General features: G+C 38.8%; 1 protein-coding gene across 4 annotated transcripts; it reads right to left on the bottom strand.

Moving 5' to 3' along the window:
- Nucleotides 1-151: 151 nt before the first annotated feature.
- LOC127646084 (phospholipid transfer protein-like) lies at nucleotides 152-20072 on the bottom strand. Of its 4 annotated transcripts, none has more exons than XM_052129540.1 (16): nucleotides 19868-20072; nucleotides 15601-16596; nucleotides 15377-15476; nucleotides 15140-15265; nucleotides 9977-10132; nucleotides 9814-9877; nucleotides 9412-9475; nucleotides 9204-9295; nucleotides 7837-8013; nucleotides 7689-7748; nucleotides 5345-5509; nucleotides 5168-5235; nucleotides 2374-2416; nucleotides 2220-2283; nucleotides 729-805; nucleotides 152-632 (listed from the first exon to the last, which is right to left on the bottom strand). In XM_052129540.1, the coding sequence occupies exons 2-16, from the start codon at nucleotides 15626-15628 to the stop codon at nucleotides 561-563; spliced, it is 1356 nt and encodes a 451-aa protein (XP_051985500.1). In that variant the 5' UTR covers nucleotides 15629-16596; nucleotides 19868-20072; the 3' UTR covers nucleotides 152-560. The 4 variants fall into 4 exon arrangements, with proteins under 4 accessions (XP_051985500.1, XP_051985498.1, XP_051985499.1 ...); XM_052129538.1 differs by lacking the exon at nucleotides 19868-20072 and adding an exon at nucleotides 19646-19745 and having other exon boundaries at nucleotides 16473-16596; XM_052129539.1 differs by lacking the exon at nucleotides 19868-20072 and adding an exon at nucleotides 18586-18718 and having other exon boundaries at nucleotides 16473-16596.
- Nucleotides 20073-21469: the final 1397 nt, after the last annotated feature.

Consider the following 21469-nt stretch of genomic DNA (forward strand, 5'->3'; position numbering starts at 1 on the left):
GTGTGTGTGTGTGTGTGTGTGTGTGTGTGTGTGTGTGTGTGTGTGTGTGTGTGTGTGTGTGTGTGTGTGTGTGTGTGTGTGTGTGTGTGTGTGTGTGTGTGTGTGTGTGTGTGTGTGTGTGTGTGTGTGTGTGTGTGTGTGTGTGTGTGTGTGTGTGTGTGTGTGTGTGTGTGTGTGTGTGTGTGTGTGTGTGTGTGTGTGTGTGTGTATATTTGGAGTCAGAAATTGATTTCATCATAAATAAACTATTCAACATAAGGTCATAAAATTTAAAAATAAAATCAAAATATCGAATATGTGCACACTCAATACCACAGTAATACAAATAATTTTAAAGTCAACGAGAGACTGCATAACAACCCATAATGTGACGTACCTGTATCTCAAAGTAAAACAGGATGTTGAATTACAAAAACAAAAATAATTGTTCACAAATATCAAGCTTTTGTTAGGTTAGTCCATTCATTTTAGAACGTGAATCTCGTTGCTCCCAACTTCAAGATCTGTGCGTATGTATTGTGAACGCATGCGGTAATGTTCATGTGGCTCTTTCGCTCCTGTTATCGGTGTAACCCGATTATTTCTCTCAGACCTGATCTGAAATGTAGATTTGCACCCACGATGATGTAGCCCTGTAAAATTAAAGATGCAAATTAAGTATGCATGGTTGAGAAATTGTGCTTGCAATGAACAACACGCTTAAATGTTGAAATTAGCTCGCCACTTACATTGTGATACTCGACCACCTCTTCAATGAAGTCCATCCCATCTGGTAGAGGGATCTGTACACCTTGCTTGGTGTAATCTGACATTAAAAACACATGACAAAGCTTTAGATGTACTGAAAATTGAAAACACACAGGGGTGAATTTAATAAATGGATAAGCTACTTTTGCATGCACTTTCACATTTATAACCACTAACAGCAGAAAGGCATATTAGAGAAATATTGTTTGAAATACACTCACCTAAAGGATTATTAGGAACACCATACTAATACTGTGTTTGACCCCCTTTCGCCTTCAGAACTGCCTTAATTCTACGTGGCATTGATTCAACAAGGTGCTGAAAGCATTCTTTAGAAATGTTGGCCCATATTGATAGGATAGCATCTTGCAGTTGATGGAGATTTGTGGGATGCACATCCAGGGCACGAAGCTCCTGTTCCACCACATCCCAAAGATGCTCTATTGGGTTGAGATCTGGTGACTGTGGGGGCCATTTTAGGACAGTGAACTCATTGTCATGTTCAAGAAACCAATTTGAAATGATTGGAGCTTTGTGACATGGTGCATTGTCCTGCTGGAAGTAGCCATCAGAGGATGGGTACATGGTGGTCATAAAGGGATGGACATGGTCAGAAACAATGCTCAGGTAGGCCGTGGCATTTAAACGATGCCCAATTGGCACTAAGGGGCCTAAAGTGTGCCAAGAAAACATCCCCACACCATTACACCACCACCAGCCTGCACAGTGGTAACAAGGCATGATGGATCCATGTTCTCATTCTGTTTACGCCAAATTCTGACTCTACCATCTGAATGTCTCAACAGAAATCGAGACTCATCAGACCAGGCAACATTTTTCCAGTCTTCAACTGTCCAATTTTGGTGAGCTCTTGCAAATTGTAGCCTCTTTTTCCTATTTGTAGTGGAGATGAGTGGTACCCGGTGAGGTCTTCTGCTGTTGTAGCCCATCTGCCTCAAGGTTGTGCGTGTTGTGGCTTCACAAATGCTTTGCTGCATACCTCGGTTGTAACGAGTGGTTATTTCAGGCAAAGTTGCTCTTCTATCAGCTTGAATCAGTCGGCCCATTCTCCTCTGACCTCTAGCATCAACAAGGCATTTTTGCCCACAGGACTGCCGCATACTAGATGTTTTTCCTTTTCACACCATTCTTTGTAAACCCTAGAAATGGTTGTGCGTGAAAATCCCAGTAACTGAGCAGATTGTGAAATACTCAGACCGGCCCGTCTGGCACCAACAACCATGCCACGCTCAAAATGGCTTAAATCACCTTTCTTTCCCATTCTGACATTCAGTTTGGAGTTCAGGAGATTGTCTTGACCAGGACCACACCCCTAAATGCATTGAAGCAACTGCCATGTGATTGGTTGATTAGATAATTGCATTAATGAGAAATTGAACAGGTGTTCCTAATAATCCTTTAGGTGAGTGTATGTGCATTTTAATTTGAGCAATAATAATCGTTTTACTCACTGTTAAGGAGTGGCACCACAGATATCTGCAACATAGTCTTCAGGGGACCTTGTAGGGGAATCAGCTAAGAACAAAACGTTTCATATTTGCTATCAGCATTTTATTCTGTTTGCATTAACGTGACCTTTAAATATTTAATAAAAATGGCACTTACGGCTAAAGACTCTAAAGCAGATTGAGTGGAGAAGATTTTGAACCTGAAAAAAAAAAAGAATATCAGTTCTTGGTACATTTCTACATTAAATGCCTATCTAATGTTAAATATAGTTCAATATTTATATCGGAGGTTCTCAACTGGTTTTTGCTTAAGGGATTTTACACTGGACATCAAATGGCGACACAAGACCGTAACAAAATATCATTACAATGTGTAATGGGTAAAGTATGGGAGGCGGGAACCGGCAGAACGGTCAACATAAACTTTAATGACAAACTCAACTTAAAACAACATAAAACGCGTAGACGCACACATACAGAGCGCCTGCGTGTGTGTCTCTCTCCCTCTCGAACTGGCGTCTCCGGCTCCTCTTTATCCCTCTCTCACTGATTGGGATGATTCAGTGCCGGGCGTCCATGGTTACAGCCTGGCCATGCTCTCCTCCTTTCCCGATTCAGGCTGGGGAAACCTCCGGCATGATGTACTCCCCTCCCTTCCTGGAAGGGAGGTGTTGCCCTTCCGGCCATCCTACTGCCGGTAGGTCTTCCCAGCCTCTCTGGAACCCTGGGAGAGACGTTGAGTTTATGTCAACTTGTGTCACTATACATTGACTTTTCTACCGGTTCCCACCTCCTTGCCCATCCTTTACCCATTACACTGGAGCCGAATCCGGAGAAGGAGGAGGGATGCGTTGTTGTGGATCCCTTGCTGCTGCCGTCCGCTAGAGGAGCTGCCGCGGCCATCATCCTGGGGAAAGAGGGGTCACTGCCTGCCGGCATCAGGGGAACCGCTGATGTCTGCCGAGCAGTGAGGAACTTTTAAGTCCGGCGTGTGTAGAAGGACATACGCAGGCGTGCCGTGTGTGTATGTTTTGTTTTAAGTTCAGTTATGTCATTAAAAGTTACATATACTGTTCAGCCGGTTCCCGCCTCCTATTTGCTCATCCTGAACCAGTTACACAATGTTTGTTAGTAACAATGTTTGTTGGCTGAAGAGGGCCGCAAAACGGCGCCGCAATATGCCGAAGTGGGTTGCCATAAGCAGAAAAGACAGCGACAGCTGAAACTGAACTTTTGGTTGGATTTTAGGATTGAATGCATTTAGCTGCATAGAGAGCTATAAGATGCTCCCTATTTAGTGAATGACTTGACCTCTAGTGTGCTGTTCTGATCTCAGAACAGCTCGAAATGCACATTATTTTCATCCTAACTCCATATAAAGCCACTGAAAGCCACATTTTCCAGCTTTTGGATTAAGCCATTGATTCTCAATGTGGTATTGCTCAGTAAATATAGGATTTCTAAGGAGAAAATGCACTAAAGTACACATTAGTGTGCATTTTGTTCAGCAGCATGGTGTTGCATAGCGATAAATCACAAAAATGTAATATCGGATGACATTAGAGACTCAAACAAAGAGGTTTCAATGAAAAAACGTATTTAGTTTTCTTATCAGATGTAGTTTTGTTTGCAATTCTCCCAAAGACAAACTCCACTGTGATCAGTGCCATGTTGTTTTGTCACATGTCTAAGAGCATTTTTTAGTGTAAAATTTTAACAATTTACTTACAGCACAAAGTGTCCTGAACTGAGATCAGTTGGTTTAAATGAATTTAAATTATGTGTTGCATATAGCAAAGCCAAAATACAGGGCATGTACACACAGGGTCGCACGAGGTTAAGCCTACGTATTATGGGGCTTCAGGGGTTATACTGCACGGTATAACTCGACTCTGCTCGTTTTTTTTTGTTTGTTTTTTTTGAATACCTGATACTTTTTTTTTAGTACCACCTCGGTCGAGGTCCCAAGCGAGCCGGCCGATACTAAATGTGACGTCAAAATCCTGCAGATCACTGATTGGTCAGAGAGAATCGTCACTACCAGCATCACTGGATTTCCGACACGTGACATCATCCCGCTTGTTTTAAAGTTAGCAACAGCGATAACTGTGTCATTTGTTCACGCACCTTTCAAATTGTGAAAAAATAAATGGCTGTGCGCAAAACCTCGCCGTGGTCAATAAACAAGGTGCAGACGGTCCATTCGTTAGCGATGAGCAAAACAAAAATGTCTCCTGAGGAAGTGTCTCAGCTGTTGGCTGCACACGGCTACCACCGGACCTACCAACAGTGTAGGGAAAAGTAAAAAAAACGTAAAAGTGGAAGTGTTTCGCCCAAATGGACACTATCTAAACCGGCGAGCAATGGACGGGAGAGTGCCCTGGACTGGCGTTGATCCACGATGGAGGATGGTACGTTTTGCTACGTTAACTCTATACTCTGCTTCAAAGCTTCACTTTATTTAGTTGACCAGCTACTGGAAATCTTCTAAAACAAGCAGGCCAATTTAACTGTTTCAATTTTGTTAAAAAAAAAATCACCATGCAACAACTGCTTTATGCAGCACAATGAGCTAGTAGCTAACAGCTAGCGGTTGTGTTATTGTTTTGGTCAGTTTGTGTCATGTTTAAGATGATGTCACGGCAGTAGAGACGGCGCAACTATGACAATCAGCCTATAATCCCACCCACATTGTTGCGGCACTAAACTGCAGTGGAAATGCAAGCTCAGAAAAGTAAAGCGAGTAGAGTTGAGGCGAGTCGAACCGTAACGTGCAGTGGAAAAGTGCCATTAGACACGTGAGCCGAAAGTGTTATAGAAACACCACATAATGACGTGGTTGCTTAAACAATGCGGGTTTAAGGGTAGGGAGGATTTAGCATCGTTTTATTTCTGCTGTCAAAACCCATAATTGTTACATTGAAAACCACTGATTTATGTGTTATTTTTACCTTCTCAGATCTAAATGGATGGCCAGGTTCTTGCCCTTCATTGACACTTTCGCATTAAATTTGGCTTCCTAAAAACAAGGCAAAATATTTATATACACGCTGAAATTTATAACATCACTTCATTATGGAGCCATTCAATGGATTGTGTAACAAGGGTGTATTTTAGTTTTTCCTTGCCATGGTCATGCTGCTGAGCTGGACTGGTGTTTTTCCAGGTGGCAGAACAAAAATTTTGACATTAGCGTTGACGGCCATACTGGCACCGGAGGTCTTGATGGTGGATTGAGGGGGAGCGGTGACTTCTATCTCCAACGACAGAGGATGATCCATTAGAGCCGGGTTCTGACAAAGCAGAGAAAATGCAAAGAATGAAATGTGCAATGAATTCAAAGCCATCAGGTTAACAGTAATCTTATGTGCTTTAAAGAAACACATATGCAACATACTGATGATTACCACAAAATAAAGCGCAAGAACTGTTGTGCACTTCAATGGAAGTCTACAGGGCAAGGCATTGCACTGAGACTAACATTAAAATGCACTTTGTTTTGTACATATAGCCACTAGACTTTAACATTGTACATGTCAATGTAAGACTAGTGTAATAAAATGTGTAATTAACCTTGTCTGTTTAATGTTATAAATCCAGTCTTTCAACTCCTGCCATGACCATGTAAAGCAGGTCATTTTTGCAATATGTGCGCAAGGACACCAAAAATACCCTTCAGACTTCCATTATAAGTGCATTAATTTCTTTTGGAGAGATGAGTTGAACTTATTTTCTGTGGTAATTACAAGAAGGCCTCAGTGTAAGGCTCATTCCTTCAACGATAAACACGAGTCCGACCATTACCCCCAGTGAGACAAATCCACGACTCATCAGTGAAGAGCACTTTTTGCCAGTCCTGTCCGATCCAGCGAAGGTGGGTTTGTGCCCATAGGCGACGTTGTTGCTGGTGATATCTGTTAAGGACCTTCCTTACAACAGGTCTACAAGCCCTCAGTCCAGCCTCTCTCAGCCTATTGCGGACAGTCTGAGCACTGACAGTTGTTGTTGCCATCCTGTACCTGTCCCGCAGGTGTGATATTCGGATGTACCGATCCTGTGTAGGTGTTGTTACACGTGGTCTGTCACTGCGAGGATGATCAGCTGTCCTTCCTGTCTCCCTGTAGAGCTGTCTTGTGGGGCTTTTCCACTGCACGGTACAACTCGACTCAACTCGACTCTGCTTGCTTTTTGGGGGTTTTCCACTGTGGATAGTACCTGGTACCTGATACTTTTTTTTAGTATCACCTCGGTCGTGGTTCCAAGCGAGCCGAGCCGATACTAAATGTGACGTCAATATCCTGCAGATCACTGATTGGTCAGGGAGAATCGTCACTACCAGCGTCACTGGATTTCCGACACGCGACATCAACCTGCTAGTTTTAAAGTTAGCAATAGCGATAACAGTATAATTTGTTCACGTGACTTTCAAACACGGCTACCACCGGATCTACTAACAGTGTAGGGGAATTTTATTTTTTTTAAATTACAAAATTAAAAGTGGAAGTGGTTCGACCAAATGGAAGCTATCTAAACCAGCGAGCAATGGGAGGGAGAGTGCCCTGGACTCAGCCACGATGGAGGATGGTATGTTTTGTAAAGTTAACTCTATACTCTGACTGCAAGCTTCAGTTTATTTAGTTGATCAGCTACTGGAAAGCTTCTAAAACAACCAGGCCAATTTAACTGTTACACGTGTGGAAAATCACCATGCAACAACTGCTTTATGCAGCACAATGAGCTAGTAGCTAACAGCTAGCGGTTGTGTTATTGTTTTGGTCAGTTTGTGTCGTGTTTAAGATGATGTCACGGCAGTAGAGGCGGCGCAACTATGCAAATCAGCCTATAATCCCACCCACATTGTTGCGGCACTAAACTGCAGTGGAAATGCAAGCTCAGAAACATAAAGAGAGTAGAGTTGAGATGAGTCTAACCGTAACGTGCAGTGGAAAAGTGCTTAGGCATCTCACAGTAAGGACATTGTAATTTATTGCCCTGGCCACATCTGTAGTCCTCATGCATCTATGCAGCATGCCTAATACACGTCCACGCAGATGAGCAGGGACCCTGGGCATCTTTCTTTTGGTATTTTTCAGAGTCAGTTGAAAGGTCTCATTAGTGTCCTAAGTGTTTATAACTGTGACCTGAATTGCCTACCGTCTGTCAGATGTTAGTGTCTTATCGACCGTTCCACTGGTGCATGTTCATTAATTGTTAATGGTTCATTGAATGAGCATGCAAAACATTGTTTAAACCCTTTACAATAAAGATCTGTAAAGTTATTTGGAATTTTACAAAATTATCTTTAAAATACAGTGTCCTGAAAAAGGGACATTTCTTTTTATATATATATATATATATAGTGGCTTCCTAAAAACACTTTCAAGAAGGAAAAAAGAAACTGCATTATGAATGTCAATGCTTGGATCTCTGAGCATTGAAGGAAGTTATAAAAATATCACAAATGTTGCTCACCAGCATCATGATTGTACCAAAGTAGGTAGCTCTGAGGAGCATCTCCAAATCCTTTGACATCTAAAAATTATTTAAACAATATTTGTTGTTTTGTTATTTTATTATTATTATTTATTTGAAACTTGTTAGAAACCTACTGACATCTTACCCGTCCATTTGCTATCTGCATTTGGAACAGTCCACCTTTGTAGTAAGAGTAGAGTCCACTGTCGAAGAAATACTCAGATAGTCCTAGATAGATCATACGGTCATACTCACTCATGACGGGATTCACTGCGTAGTTCACTATGGTATCATTCTCGTTTTTAAGATCATAAAACATTCCCTAAACAGACCAGAGAGAAATAAGTGAAGCCATAAAACCTTTAATTGTGTGCATGATTCAATGGTACATTAAAAAGTGCCATATTTTTACATTGTTTTTTGAGACACATCCCATGGTATTCTTTGAAGGATCTTGGAGTACAATTTAAATAGCATGGTGCATGAATGTGGTAATCCTTCATTGCTATGGTATATAGCAAAGTGCCATAATATTACCATGGTTTTGGGCATGTACCATGGTAATCCAATTGTATCGTTTGAAGTACCATGTATATAGCATGTAAGTAACATGAACATAATCATTCAGTACCATGGTATATACCCAAGCACCATGGTATTACCATATTTTTGGACATGTACGGTGGTGTTATCATGGTATCCCATTAAGTACCTTGGATTACCATGTAAATAGAATTGTAATCATTTAGTCAAATCGTATCAGTTTACCACGGTATTACCATATTTTTGGACAAGTACATTGGTAATATGGTATCCAATGAAGTACCTTGGAGTACCAAGTATACATGAAAATGGTAATCATCAAACAAAGTGCCATGTTATTACCATGTTTTTGAGCATGTACCATGGTAATCCCATTGTATCCTTGGACATACCTTGAAGTATCATTTAAATAAAATTATTTTCATTCAATGCCATGGGATATATCAAAGTACCAAGTTTTTGCATACTATGTAGTAACTTGGAGTACCATGTAAATATGGTAATCATTTAATGCCATGCTATGTATCAGAGTAACATGTTTTTACCATGTTTTTGGGCTTGTAACATGATAATACCATAGTATCCTTTGACGTACCTTGGCACCATGTAAATCACGTTGTAATTTATTCAGTACCATAGCATATATCAAAGTACCATGTTTTTGGGCATGTACAATGGTAATACCATGGTATCCTTTAAATACCAGGGTACATAAACATGGTATTCACTCAGTACCATGGTAAATATCAAAGTACCATGGTTTTACCATGTTTTTGGACATGTACCATGGTAATATCATTGTATCCCATGTAGTGGATTATCATGTAAATACCATGGTATATAATCATTTAGTACTATGGTACTGCATCAGTGTACCATGGTATTACCATCTGATTCCATCACTCCATAGTTCTTTTTTAATTAATGTTTACTACTTAATTCATTTCAAATTCGTAATTGGTCACTCACCCTAAAATCCATATCAAGACTGCTTTCTGTCACTACAGGGTCACTCAACAGTGAGTAATCGATTCCAATGTAACGGTTCACCTGTGTGCGGACTGTATGAGGGAAAACACATTCACATTAATACACATCTCTTATATGAATGTCTCGATATGTCGGGCAGACCAAGATGTCTGTTTGTTTTCACCAAGAGTCAACAATGTTCTCTAACCTGGGATGGTTTCCAGGAATTGGTTAACCAAAACCAGTGCTGCATGATCCAAGGCAGGGCAAATCTGGCACAGAGATATGCAAAAGTAATTTTTTTAGCTATGTTGAGAGTACAATCTTGTTAAAATTATACATAAAAAAAAACATCTATGGTGGTTTGCTGGTCTTAGCTGGTTTAACCTGGTTTAGATGGTCTCCCGGATCCGGCGACACTGATGTTTAGATGGTCGCCACCTAGTCTCCCAACCAGCTGAAAGTGCCAAAACCCCCTCTAAAACCATCAAAACAGACCAGTCTAGCCAGCTTAATGGTTAAATAAGACCAGCAAACCATCTTAGTTGAGGGTTTATGCTGATTTTTCCCCAGGAGAATGGCAGATATAAAAATAAAAACCACAACAAACCCGTTTATTTAAGACGAAGCGCATTCCAGTAGTCAGGAACGCTCCGATGAAGTCGTAAACCTTCCTGTAAACATTTTGTGGTACATAAGAATATCTATCACTGAGAAGTTCTCAACAATATCAAATCAAATTCAAAGTTAAGTTGGTATATGGAGTCAAGTACCCAAGGGTCCCACTAAATTTGGCATTCATCTTGGCGATGGCTGCATCACAAGTGATATTAGAGATCTTCAGACGGCCCTCCTGGTCTCTGCTTAGATGGAGAGCTGTGAAGATATTAACACCTTCTGCTGAGGCGTTGATTGCTCCTTCATCATATCTAATGAATAGAAAAGACCTACATCAGTGAGGTCACCTCATCTTGATGAGTGTCTTCGAAACTTGCGCATCACTGCTGAAAACTACTACATCATGCAGCAGCTTTATTGAACACGAAGTACAATATGAAGTTCTCAATCATTAAAGTTGACTTAAATTTCATAAAATCAGAATTGGGTTTTGTGGCTTTTAGTACATGCTTGTTTGCTTTGAGGTGGTCTTTATGCTAGTGTACTCATAAATGCTGACAAAGTTAAGCATTAGCATATAGATACATTTTCATATTTAACATTTTTAATTGATTCCTAGAGGAAATAAAGAAAAGAAAAACATATATCCATTGAATCAACATTTAAACCCCACAATTACCCCTCCAAATCCCCGACCCTGCCCTGACCCTCAACAAACATTCCTGTATCACACATGAGTATATACACAAAAAAGGAAAACAAACAAACAAACAAAAGAATATATATATATATATATAATCACACACATTTATACCTCTCTCTTCACTGCCCCTCCCTGAGAGCCCTCCAAAAACTCCAAATAGTTGCCCCATTTCCCAACAAGCAAAACTAAGTTACCCAGTCTTCTAAATGACACTTCCTCAAAAGCTGCCACCCACCCCATATCCATGCACCACTCCTGAAATAGGGCTTACCAGCCGACCTCCCTCCCCTTAAAATAATTTGCCTGGCAATCATTACACTGGTCAGAACCCAATATTGTATGTGTTTATTACCCACATCGATGACCGCCCCATCACCCAAAACACAGAGTATGGGGCAAAACAAACCTGAGTGCCCAACAAATCACACACAAAACTCTGAGCCTTCAACCAAAATTCATGAATCTCAACTCACCACTAAAAACATGGGTTGTATCTCCATCCTCCGATTTGCATCGCCAGCATGTGGGTGTGTCTTTAAAACCAAGGCTATACAATCTAGAGTGGTCCAATAGAATCTATGTAAAATCTTGCATCTCTAGATGTAGACTTATTTTATAATCCTAGCCCACACTCACTCCTTCAATACCAAGTTTAAATCTTTCTCTCATAATCTCTTGATAAAGCTCCGTACCCCAGACTCTGAATTAGCAGGGAGTAATACACTGATGCATCATGACCTTTTCCAAAAGCAGTATTCACCTCTCCCAGAGTATCTGCCACTTTGGGGTGTATGCTACTCCCAAAAATAGTACAGAGCAGGTGGCACAGCTGTAAATACCTACAGTATAAAACTGAGATCTGGTTATCCCAAAATGTAGAACCAAATTTTCAAAATATCTCAACACTCCACTCTCATATAGGTCACAGAGTGTATTAACCGCCCTCACAATCTACTCTGACCAGCAGAAAGGGGACTTATTAATACATAATTTTGGGTTCAGCCATATGCACCAAGCAGCATTTAAATAAAATATCCAAATTAAACACTTTTGTCCATACCGAGTGCAAATGCGAGATAACGGGGTGTAGCTTCTCCAGTTATTTCAATAGAAAGTCTTTGCAATGGCGAAATAGGGACAAGAACTTCCTTTTCAATACAAAACCATGGCAGGGCTCTCTCAGGTGGAAGCGACCAAATGATAATAATAAAAAAAAATCTTGGGTAGGCCTAGCCCACCTTTGTCAATCGGCCTATGTAGTTTATTGAAATGTAATCTGGGACGTTTACCATTCCAAATGAAGGACTTCGCTATGCTATCAAATTGCTTGAAATAAGAGAGGCAGACATCTACAGGGAGAGATTGTAACAAGTAGTTGAATTTTGGAATACAATTTGTTTTAATGACATTTACCTTCCCAATCATAGATAAATGTAATGAAGCCCACATGCCCACATCGCTCAAAAACCTTTTTATTAAGGAGTCAAAATTAACTCAATCACACAAATTTGCTGGGAATAAAATGCCCAAACACTTAATGCCCTGTTTGGGCCACTGGAAGACCCCTGGCTGAAAAGCCGTCGCTGGGCAGTATGCTGTCAGAGACAAAGCTTCGGATTAATACCAATTAACTCTGTATCAAGCAAATTTAGAAAAGGAATGAATAATTCTGTGGAGGCAAGGCATAGATCCTGCCACCACCCTTGGAATCTTCCCTTCTTATCGTGGCTGCTAATGGTTCCAGGGCAAGACAGAACCATAATGGGGAAAGAGGGCAGCCCTGCCGGGGCAAAATAATCTGAAATTAATCAATTTGTTTGTACCGCCGCTATAGGTGTATAAAGTAACTTAATCCATCCAATTAAAGTATTCCCCAACCCGTATATTTCCAAAATCTTAAAAAGATAATCCCATTCTACCATAATAAATGCCTTTTCAGCATCAAGTGAGATGGCAGCGACCAGAGCATGATCATTCGCCACTGACCACATGATATTGATGAAACGCCTAATGTTTTCTGAAGAGCTGCGGTCCGAATAAACCCCATCTGATCTATATGTATAAGAGATGTCACTACGTAACCGGTTAGCCAGAATTTTTGACAATATTTGTATGTCTAGCTGTGGACGGTAACTCTTACTCTCGCTTGGATCTTTGTCCTTTTTAAGAATCAGGCAGATCTGGGCTTGTGTCATGGTTGGTGGAAGCTTTCCATTCTTTAATGATTCCGTATAAACTTCTAACAAAAGTGGAGCCAGTTCTCTAGCATAAGATCTAAAAGATTCAGCGACAAAGCCATCTGGCCCCAGAGCCTTTCCTGTATGCAGGGTCTTAATTACCTCACCAAGCTCCTCCAAGGTTATCTCAGAATCAAGAGAATGTTTTTGCTCAGTCATCAGTTTAGGAAATTCTAATGGTGCCACAAAGTTTCTAATATCTTCATCAGTAGACAAAGATATGGAACTATAAAGATCAAGATAGAATTATTTAAAAGCATTTTTATACCAATGGCCGGTGTAAAAACTTCACCACAAGCCGATTTCACTGAGGGAATGGTAGAAAAAGACTCTCTACTTTATATATCTTGCCAAAAGCTTACCTGCTTTGTCCCGTTGTGCTTCCTGTGGTTTGTCTTGCCCTAAATAGCCAAAACTCCACCTTCTATGACAAAATGTTATTAAATCTGTATTTCAATCGGGTCAATTATTTGAGGCCATCAGGTGACATTCGGCGCTTCAGCTCTGCCTCTGCACTTTTAATATTCCCTTCCAATTCCATGAGTTCCTGTGCTTTGGATTTTTTGATGAATACTGTATGATCTGACCCCTAAGAACTGCCTTAAGTGCACACAGAAGATACTGAGGACCAGTTGGTCTCCATATAAACATTGATTTCAGCCTATAACATTTGTTGGAATTCAGGATTTAGCAAAAGGGATACATTAAAGCGCTAAATATGATTTATTTTTCTCCACAACTCACCAGGACGTGATCTGAGATGTTTCCAGTTGAGCAATCAAAAACAGATGAAATGAGGTACTTAGATATAAAAAAAAAATAAAAAATTACAGAATAAATCTTATGGACTGATTAAAATAATGTACAGTCCCTACCAGATGGGTTCAAAAGTCTCCAAATATCTGTAAGACCAAGATTTTTACACATCCAGTGAAGCGTCAACGTTGCTCTAGGGGGCTTACACACTTTTGATTCACTTTGATCAAGGATCGAGTCCATCAATAGATTAAAGTCTCCTCCCCATATTATATCATGAGGTGTTTCAGCGGCTTGCAACATCCCTTCAAGATCTATAAAAAAGCCCTGATCATCAGCGTTAGGTGCATAAATATTAGCCAAAATCAAACTGAATTTCTGCTTAAACAATAATGACTTCCTAATTTATCTTTACTCTGTTTGAAACATTTGAATTGTAGGTGTTTACTTATCAATGTAATGACTCCCCTGCTCTTACTTGAGCCAGCACTAAAGAATATTCATATTCCTTGTGGAGATCCACTCATCCTAACATTTGACATTTTGACATATTAGAAAAAATAAATTGTGTGTCAAAAACAAAATTATAAAGACTACATTGCAACATTAGTGCAACAATCAAACCCCAAACTTTCCACAGAACCAAACAAACAGAAAAAAGTAAAACATGCATGACTGTGCCAACCGTCACCCATCCTTCTAAACTCAAACAGTCTATCTACACCTACGAGAGCCCCCATGACACTTTTGCCATCAGAATTCTCAAGTCCAGTGTTTCTATAACAATTTTGTGACAGAAAATAAACTTCAGCCAATAGGCGGGATGAACACAAAGAACATATAGATTCATTCTCATAACTGTCCCGAAGTTGTGTTCTTCCACAAAACAAGCTTCAGCCACTAGCGGAACCAGCAAAAAAAAAAAAAAACATTCAGTTTGCTCAGGCAGTTAAACTTTTGACTGGTAGTGTACAACTAGCAATAGCAAGTAGCACATCAAGGTTCTTCCATGAAGGGTTGAAAACTTTTTCATGCTCAAGGAGGATTCTAACACGGTCGGATGAAGTTCCACATGGTTATGAGCATTATTTGCGACTACTAAAGCACTTAAAATGCTAAAGTGTCCCATATTTGTGAGTGTTTCGCCACTTAAATATGAGACAATAGGGGGGATATCTTAATTTTGCCAAAAATATGGGATGTCACAGCTCATACGGGACAGTTGGCAATCCTGCTTCCGAGTGTCTTCGGTCGTGCTAATGCTCATACTTGAATTCCTTTTGCAACCATCAATTAGTTCAAAATTAAGTGTCTTTCATTTTGAAATTTTCTTCATTGCCTTCATGTCTACGCTGACAAGCGTGATTTTAAAGGGATAAGCCCTTCAATATGTCCCACCCCAATCTGGACGACACATGAAAGAATGTTACACTCGTACTATAATGTCATGACTTTTTTAAAAAGGTCCTAAACAGTTTCTGTTTTTCTAGGGTCTACATCCAAGGCCTAACATCCTTCCAACAGAGGTCAATTATTTATTAGTAGGACAATTATTCTGAGCAGCAGCAGCTTGCCACCAAGAGTGAGAACCAAATCCAAAGGAATGAACATTTGAGACTCACAAGAACCAGTAAAGGATGCGTCTCTGGAGGTTGAGGGTAATGGAGGAGTTCTGGACCTCGAAGAGCAGCCCAACATCAGGCTGGAATCGTAGGTCAGAGTTCAGGTCCAACTCTGTTATCTTCACACTAAACAAACATTAGATTATAATTTAAGGCCTGATATATGAACTCTAAGTCTATAGCACTAAAATAGATGATTTTAGTTCTAGGTATCCAAAGTGTAAAGGATCAACATACTCTTTGATGGTGTATTGGAAACGGCCCTGGGATCCATTCATCTCTGGCATAGTGATGTTACTCAACTCTTCTTCTACAAACTTCTTTGTCTGGGACTTCACTAAAAACGGGTCGAACAGAGGTCAATCTGAGACTTTTATAAATGAGTTAATAAAAGAATGTTCTGGAGGAACTTGCCCATCTAATCAACCAATTAACTGTAGAATATATAAGCTGCCGCTTACCTTTCCCTGGTGACAATCCTTTCGGCATCCCTCCACCTCCCCATCTCCATCCCTTATTCTAAGAGTTCCTGCCCTATAGCCATCCTAATCCATTCAAAATAGCCAAATATGAAAGAATAGATCTGGTGGACACAGTTGTTTTGGTGTCAAATGTCAACTTTTTTGGGGTGGCTGTGGCTCAGGTGGTAGAGTGGGTTGTCCACTAATTGCAGGGTTGGTGATTCGAATCCCGGCCCACAGGACTCCACATGCCGAAGTGTCCTTGGGTAAGACACTGAACCCCAAGCTGTTGCCGTCATTGGTGTGTGAATGTGTGTATTTGAATGGGTGAGTGAGACACAGTGTATAGCACTTTGAATACCGCTAAGGTTAAAAAGGCGCTATATAAGTGCAGACCATTTACCATTTTTTGACAACAGTTACTGTACAGCGCCCCTAACATCAAAAATGAATGAAATTTGGCATGCGCCCTCAGAATGTCATGTTGTTCATGTGTACTAAGTTCTGTTAAGTTTAGATGTTGTGGTCATAAATACAGGCTAATTAGTCATTATGGGCCACACCAAAAAACATATTGGCTTCTAACTAATAAACAATTAAATTAATGACATTTCTTTTGATAACTTTTGTTAGGGATATATCTAGATGATACATACCAAATTTAGAATTTTTAGTCCAGGGTAGCAGCTGATACAACTGAGGAACTAATACGGTTATGGCCTAATCAATCTCATCTGTCAACTCTGAATGGTGTAAGCGAAACCTTTGTGTAAACGTGTCAAGTAAGATTGTGTAGATATGGACGAAATGAATCCTAAAAGTTGAACCAAACTATCATGTGATCACAGTATGAGTATTGTCAGATGTCTTACACATCATCAGGCCTCTGGCAGTAATACGAATCTTGCATCCAGGTGGTTCAGCTGAGGTCATTGTGATGAGTGTCAGGAGTAAGACGATGGAGACTTCAAATAGTCCCATGATTCCTCAGTAGGCCTGAAAATAACAAGTTATAGTGAAAGAGAAAACTATGATGCAAACAATTAGACTGACTAAAAAGACCAAGAATTTATTCATTTTCTCATAAGCTGTACCGCCTCATGATCACTTGTATGAAAATTACACTGTTTGTTCAATTGGCAAAAAATAAATAAGTAAACATGTTTACTTGTCTTTGCCCTGAATTAATACCACGTTTGATTGCTAAACTGATATTCTCTGTGTTTCATGGTATAAAACTCGCAGTTTACAAGATACTGTTTACAATAATTCAAAAAATCATTCAAAAATCCTTGCATCATTCTCTAAAATAATATTTTATATAAGCAGTCCAGAGGTATAATATGGTTACAAACATATATACCAATTTATATGCAAATTAATGTATTTATTAATTAATTATATTTATTATAAAAAAAATGCATTATTAATATTTGAAATTTATAAAATATAATGTAATTTAATATAAAAATAAATAAAAGAGTTTAGAAATAATAAATATATATTAGTCAAATTTAAAATAATTTGATAATTTAAAAATATAAAACTTAAAAAATAATATTTAAATACATTTAAATTATCACAATTTAAAATTAACAACAAGAAAAGAAAAGTGAATAAGGAAAGACATTTTTTTTCAATTTACAAATTTAAAAATGAATTAATATGAAAAATTAGGAAAGAAAATGGATAAAAATAATGACATAAATTTAAATAATGTAGTGCAGTTTTTAGGGCATTGCTGGGTTGTTCTGGGTAGTTGCTAAGGCATCGATAGAGTTTTCTTGGTAGTTTCTAGGGCATTGCTAAAGTTTTCATAGTTTTATTTTGGCACAATTTATCTATGTGGTTTTTATGGTATTCTGGTTGGTTGCTAAGGTGTTCTGAGTGGTTTCTATGGTGTTCTGGTGGTTGCCAGTGCATTGTTAAAGTTTTCAGAGGGTTTTTAACACATTGTTATGTGGTTTTTAGGGTGTTCTGGCTGGTTGCTAGGGTGTTTCTGGATGGTTGCTAGGGCATTGCTAGGGTGTTCTTGTGGCTGGTAGGGCATTGCTGAATTTTTCTTTTTTGAGCATCATTACTTTGTGGTTCCTAGGTTGTTCTGGGTGGTTGCTAGGGCGTTGCTAGAGTTTTCTTGGTGGTTGCTAGAGCATTACTGAAGTTTTCATAGTGTTTTTAGAGTGTTGCTATGTGGAATTTAGGGTATTCTGGCTGGTTGCTAGGGTGTTTCTGAGTGGTTTACTCAGTGAATTAAATGTAAACTGATAAGTATTTAACCTAATGTGATTAAGTGAATTATTAGTTGAACTAATCTGTATTTTTATCACATATATCCTAATAATAGGCCTTGGTCACATAGACCACTTCTCTTCTCTACATCTCTAAATATTTTCTGCCAGTTTAATAAGAATACCACTTCTATGCCCTTGAGTTCCAATAAGATAAGACCAATCTCCAAAATAACTAACATGCTGCTTCAATGCTATAGTGCATATTTGACACAGTTCTTTGTAAATTCTAACATTATCTTAATGGATTAGATCACCCCAAAATTTTAATTCAGTCATTGTTTACTCACACCTGTGTAGTTATAACCCTATATGACTTTTTTAACACAACAGGATAAATTGTGAAATAAATGTGTGCTCAGTGATGTCATACAATGGCAGTTTATGGTGACCAGCTCTTCAAGATTCAAAAGAACACAAAAGTATCATTCAGAAGACTAATAAATGATTCCATGAGACTCATGATTGTTATAAAAGCATACAATAAGGTTTGGTGAGAAACAAACTGAAATCGAATGTATTATTTATTGAAAACATTCACTGACCATTGATCTCCTGTGTGCGTTCATGACAGGGCATGAGAGCAACAGTTCATGCAATGACCTCGCTTTTTTGTTTATTTTAAAACAGATCCTCCACAGTGATAGTAACAACAGAACACAACACAGCTGCACACAAAACAGAGAAGAGAACTTACTAAACATGTCTGAAGAGTTTGTAGTAGAAGAATTGATGCATTTCTATGTCCAGCCTTATTATTTTGAACAAAGTATTCAAAAATCAAACAGAAACATAGAGGAGGCTACATGCAGTCACACCGTGTCCTAACCTGACGGCAATTGATTCCTTGTTTTCTAGTTTTGCTATGAACTGGCACCGATCCAAAAACGTTAAAAAAAACTAAGACTGGGCATAGAAATGCATCGATTTTTGACAACAAACTCTTCAGACATGTTTAGTCAATTCTATTCTCTGAATTGTTTTCACAATTTCCCCCTTTGTGCTAAGAAGAAGAAAGTCATTTAGGGATTTAACAAAACAGGGGTGAGTAAACAATCTGAATATTTATTTTCGGTGAACTATCCCTTTAAATAATAATATTGGGGGAGGGGAAACTCATATGAATTTTTCTGAATGTTGGTTGCTTTTTGAATATAAAGAGCCTTTAAATTTCTAAATGAAGGGTGTAATCCATATCTGATTTTGAATAAGTGACAAACACTGGAAAAAATGTTTTGAATATACATGATTTAATCACGTACGTCGGTTGCATATGAATCAGTTAAGTAACATCAACATATTTTTTTCTCGTGTTTTGGCTCATTAATTATTTGTCAGAAAACATAATTTGCTCATATAATTTCAACCTAATAGAATAGTTATTTTTAAATGACCCAATTAAGTAGCCTCAATGTGATTTTATTTGTCCCTAATATGAATCATTTCTTCAGTTTTACATTTTTTTTGACACATTACTGATATACAGTATGTTATAAGGTTATGCTAGTTAGCTAATTTTAAGCAAGCAATAGCATCCATTAGTATGGTCAATTCTAAGTAGTAATTGGTCCTTGTAATGTTTTCTCATCTTGCTCAAAAATGCATAAAATAACACTTAATTTTAAACACTTAAAGTTCCATCCAAAGTATAATGTGAACTGTTCACACTTGGAGAATTTCATTTATCGAAAGCAAAGAAAACGAGTTTGGAAGAGAAACACAGATTTGATTAGTAGGTAACAAATTATATGACTTACAAAACTGGACAACCTTCCTGTTTTTATTTTCTCCAGTCAATGCAAATAACCAAAATGAACATTCTAGGAACAAAAGCTTGCCTTCATGTGTACATTTGTGAGGGCACAGTTTGAGCAATGGCATAAAATGAACCCATAAACTTTGTACACATTTTGTGCTAACATGCTCTTTCCTCCCCAAATCCTTTTGCGAAATGCCTTTCACAATAATAAACTACTTACAGTGGTGTGGAAATGCAGGCTCGGTAACTGTACTGTTTCTCAGATTTAATCTCTTTGAAGAATCAGATGTTTTCTTGCAGCCAGGACATCAGTGAAATGTTAACACAAACGAATGGTTCTCTTTCAACCTTCTCTCCTTCTCTTGATTTGGTCTCAATTTGTTCCCATCTCATAGTCAAGAGTTTATAAGGTCAAGTTGACAAAAGGGTGTTCCTTACGGCATCTGACGTCATATGACTTTGTGGCTACGATAATGGCAGTATACTACTGTGCAAAGCAAGCATTTTCCAAGGACTAAAGCACACCAAATAATTGTGGTATCTGCATTTTGCTTCCTTGTCTTACAACAGCTTTTGTATTTGCTGTGTCTATAAAAATTCACATTGATATGGGTGGTTGATGAGGAATACAATTGGGACGTTGACGTGTTCTGCGGTGTGACAGTCATTGAATCTAGAGTCCATAGACATGTTTTGTGTCAACTACCCAAATTTCAAGCTTACAGATACAGGGCAGTAAAGTTTGTGAACATTAAAACAGATCCTAGCAGTCTGCCCTTTAATTTTTAGAGACTAAACCTTAAATTACATGACTTCTTAGAAGTCCATGTTGCAAGGTTTCATAGAATCACATGATTCATGCAATGCAAGGTTCAACATCAGCTGAAACCACAGAAGACCAAAAAAGCTCAAATCATATTAAGCTTTTGTGGCCACCAATTATGGTATTTTTAGAAGAGATTTAAAGCTTTTGAAAAGAGGGGGTATGTTCTTTGTACTAAATAGACGAGTAGCACAAGTTTAAACACAACTCTGGCAGAAGTCATTCGATTGGGTTACTCTCACAACCTCTAAAGACCAGTATTCCCACAAAAGCCATGAGCAAAGCTGATTTTTGAGACCACCAGCCCTGATGAATGACTTGACGTGAGCTTTGATGTCTAGCACTGACTTTTTATTTGCGTTTATAGTGAAAATGTATTCATGCCAGGGCCAGTAAGCAGGATGTGATTATTAACTGTATAAAATCTGGTGGGGCAATGGTCCCCCAGCCCCTCCTTTGACATTTAGGGTTGGCAATTGGTTCCCCTTGGTCGTTTTGCTGACTGCGGGGAGCACAAAGAAAATCTAAGGGGGCACGGGACGTCCATAGATGTACAGACTATATTTTTGATCATATTATGTTTGTTTGTTTTTTCCCTTTTGGGAGCTTGACAGCCCCAATCCCCATCCACTTGCCTTGTACAGAAAAACAAAGTAGCCCTGACATTCTGCCAAACATCTCCTTAAGAAAGCAAGCAATATGGGGTTGGAACAATGAGGATGATTGGCTGATTATGGCATTTTCATCTTTGGGTGAACTATCTCCTTAAATAAAGAATTGGGGCAAATAAGGTAACTTCATGTGACTAATATAGTGCAAGTGACATGATATCTAAATGGGAAATGTGATTAAGTTATCAAAATGTGTGCACATAAAAAAAAAAGTGGTAAAAGTGGAAGACTGTTACAGTATTGAAAGTTTTTTTCTTTTAAAACCCAACATTATTCACAAGAAAACATTAAGACTTCATTTAAACAGTCTTTATTTATAGATGAATTT

This window comes from Xyrauchen texanus, chromosome 7 (assembly GCF_025860055.1).
Source record: "Xyrauchen texanus isolate HMW12.3.18 chromosome 7, RBS_HiC_50CHRs, whole genome shotgun sequence".
Taxonomy (NCBI): Eukaryota; Metazoa; Chordata; class Actinopteri; order Cypriniformes; family Catostomidae; genus Xyrauchen; species Xyrauchen texanus.

Bases quoted from the DNA above. Each gene is read 5' to 3' on its own strand.
- LOC127646084 (XM_052129538.1), bottom strand. From the start codon at position 16,581: ATGGGACTATTTGAAGTCTCCATCGTCTTACTCCTGACACTCATCACA. The intron at 10,133-15,139 runs GTGAGTCTCAAA...TCTATTCATTAG, and splicing joins CGCATCCTTTACTGGTTCTT to ATATGATGAAGGAGCAATCA. The intron at 7,749-7,836 runs GTAAGATGTCAG...AATAATTTTTAG, and splicing joins TGCAGATAGCAAATGGACGG to ATGTCAAAGGATTTGGAGAT.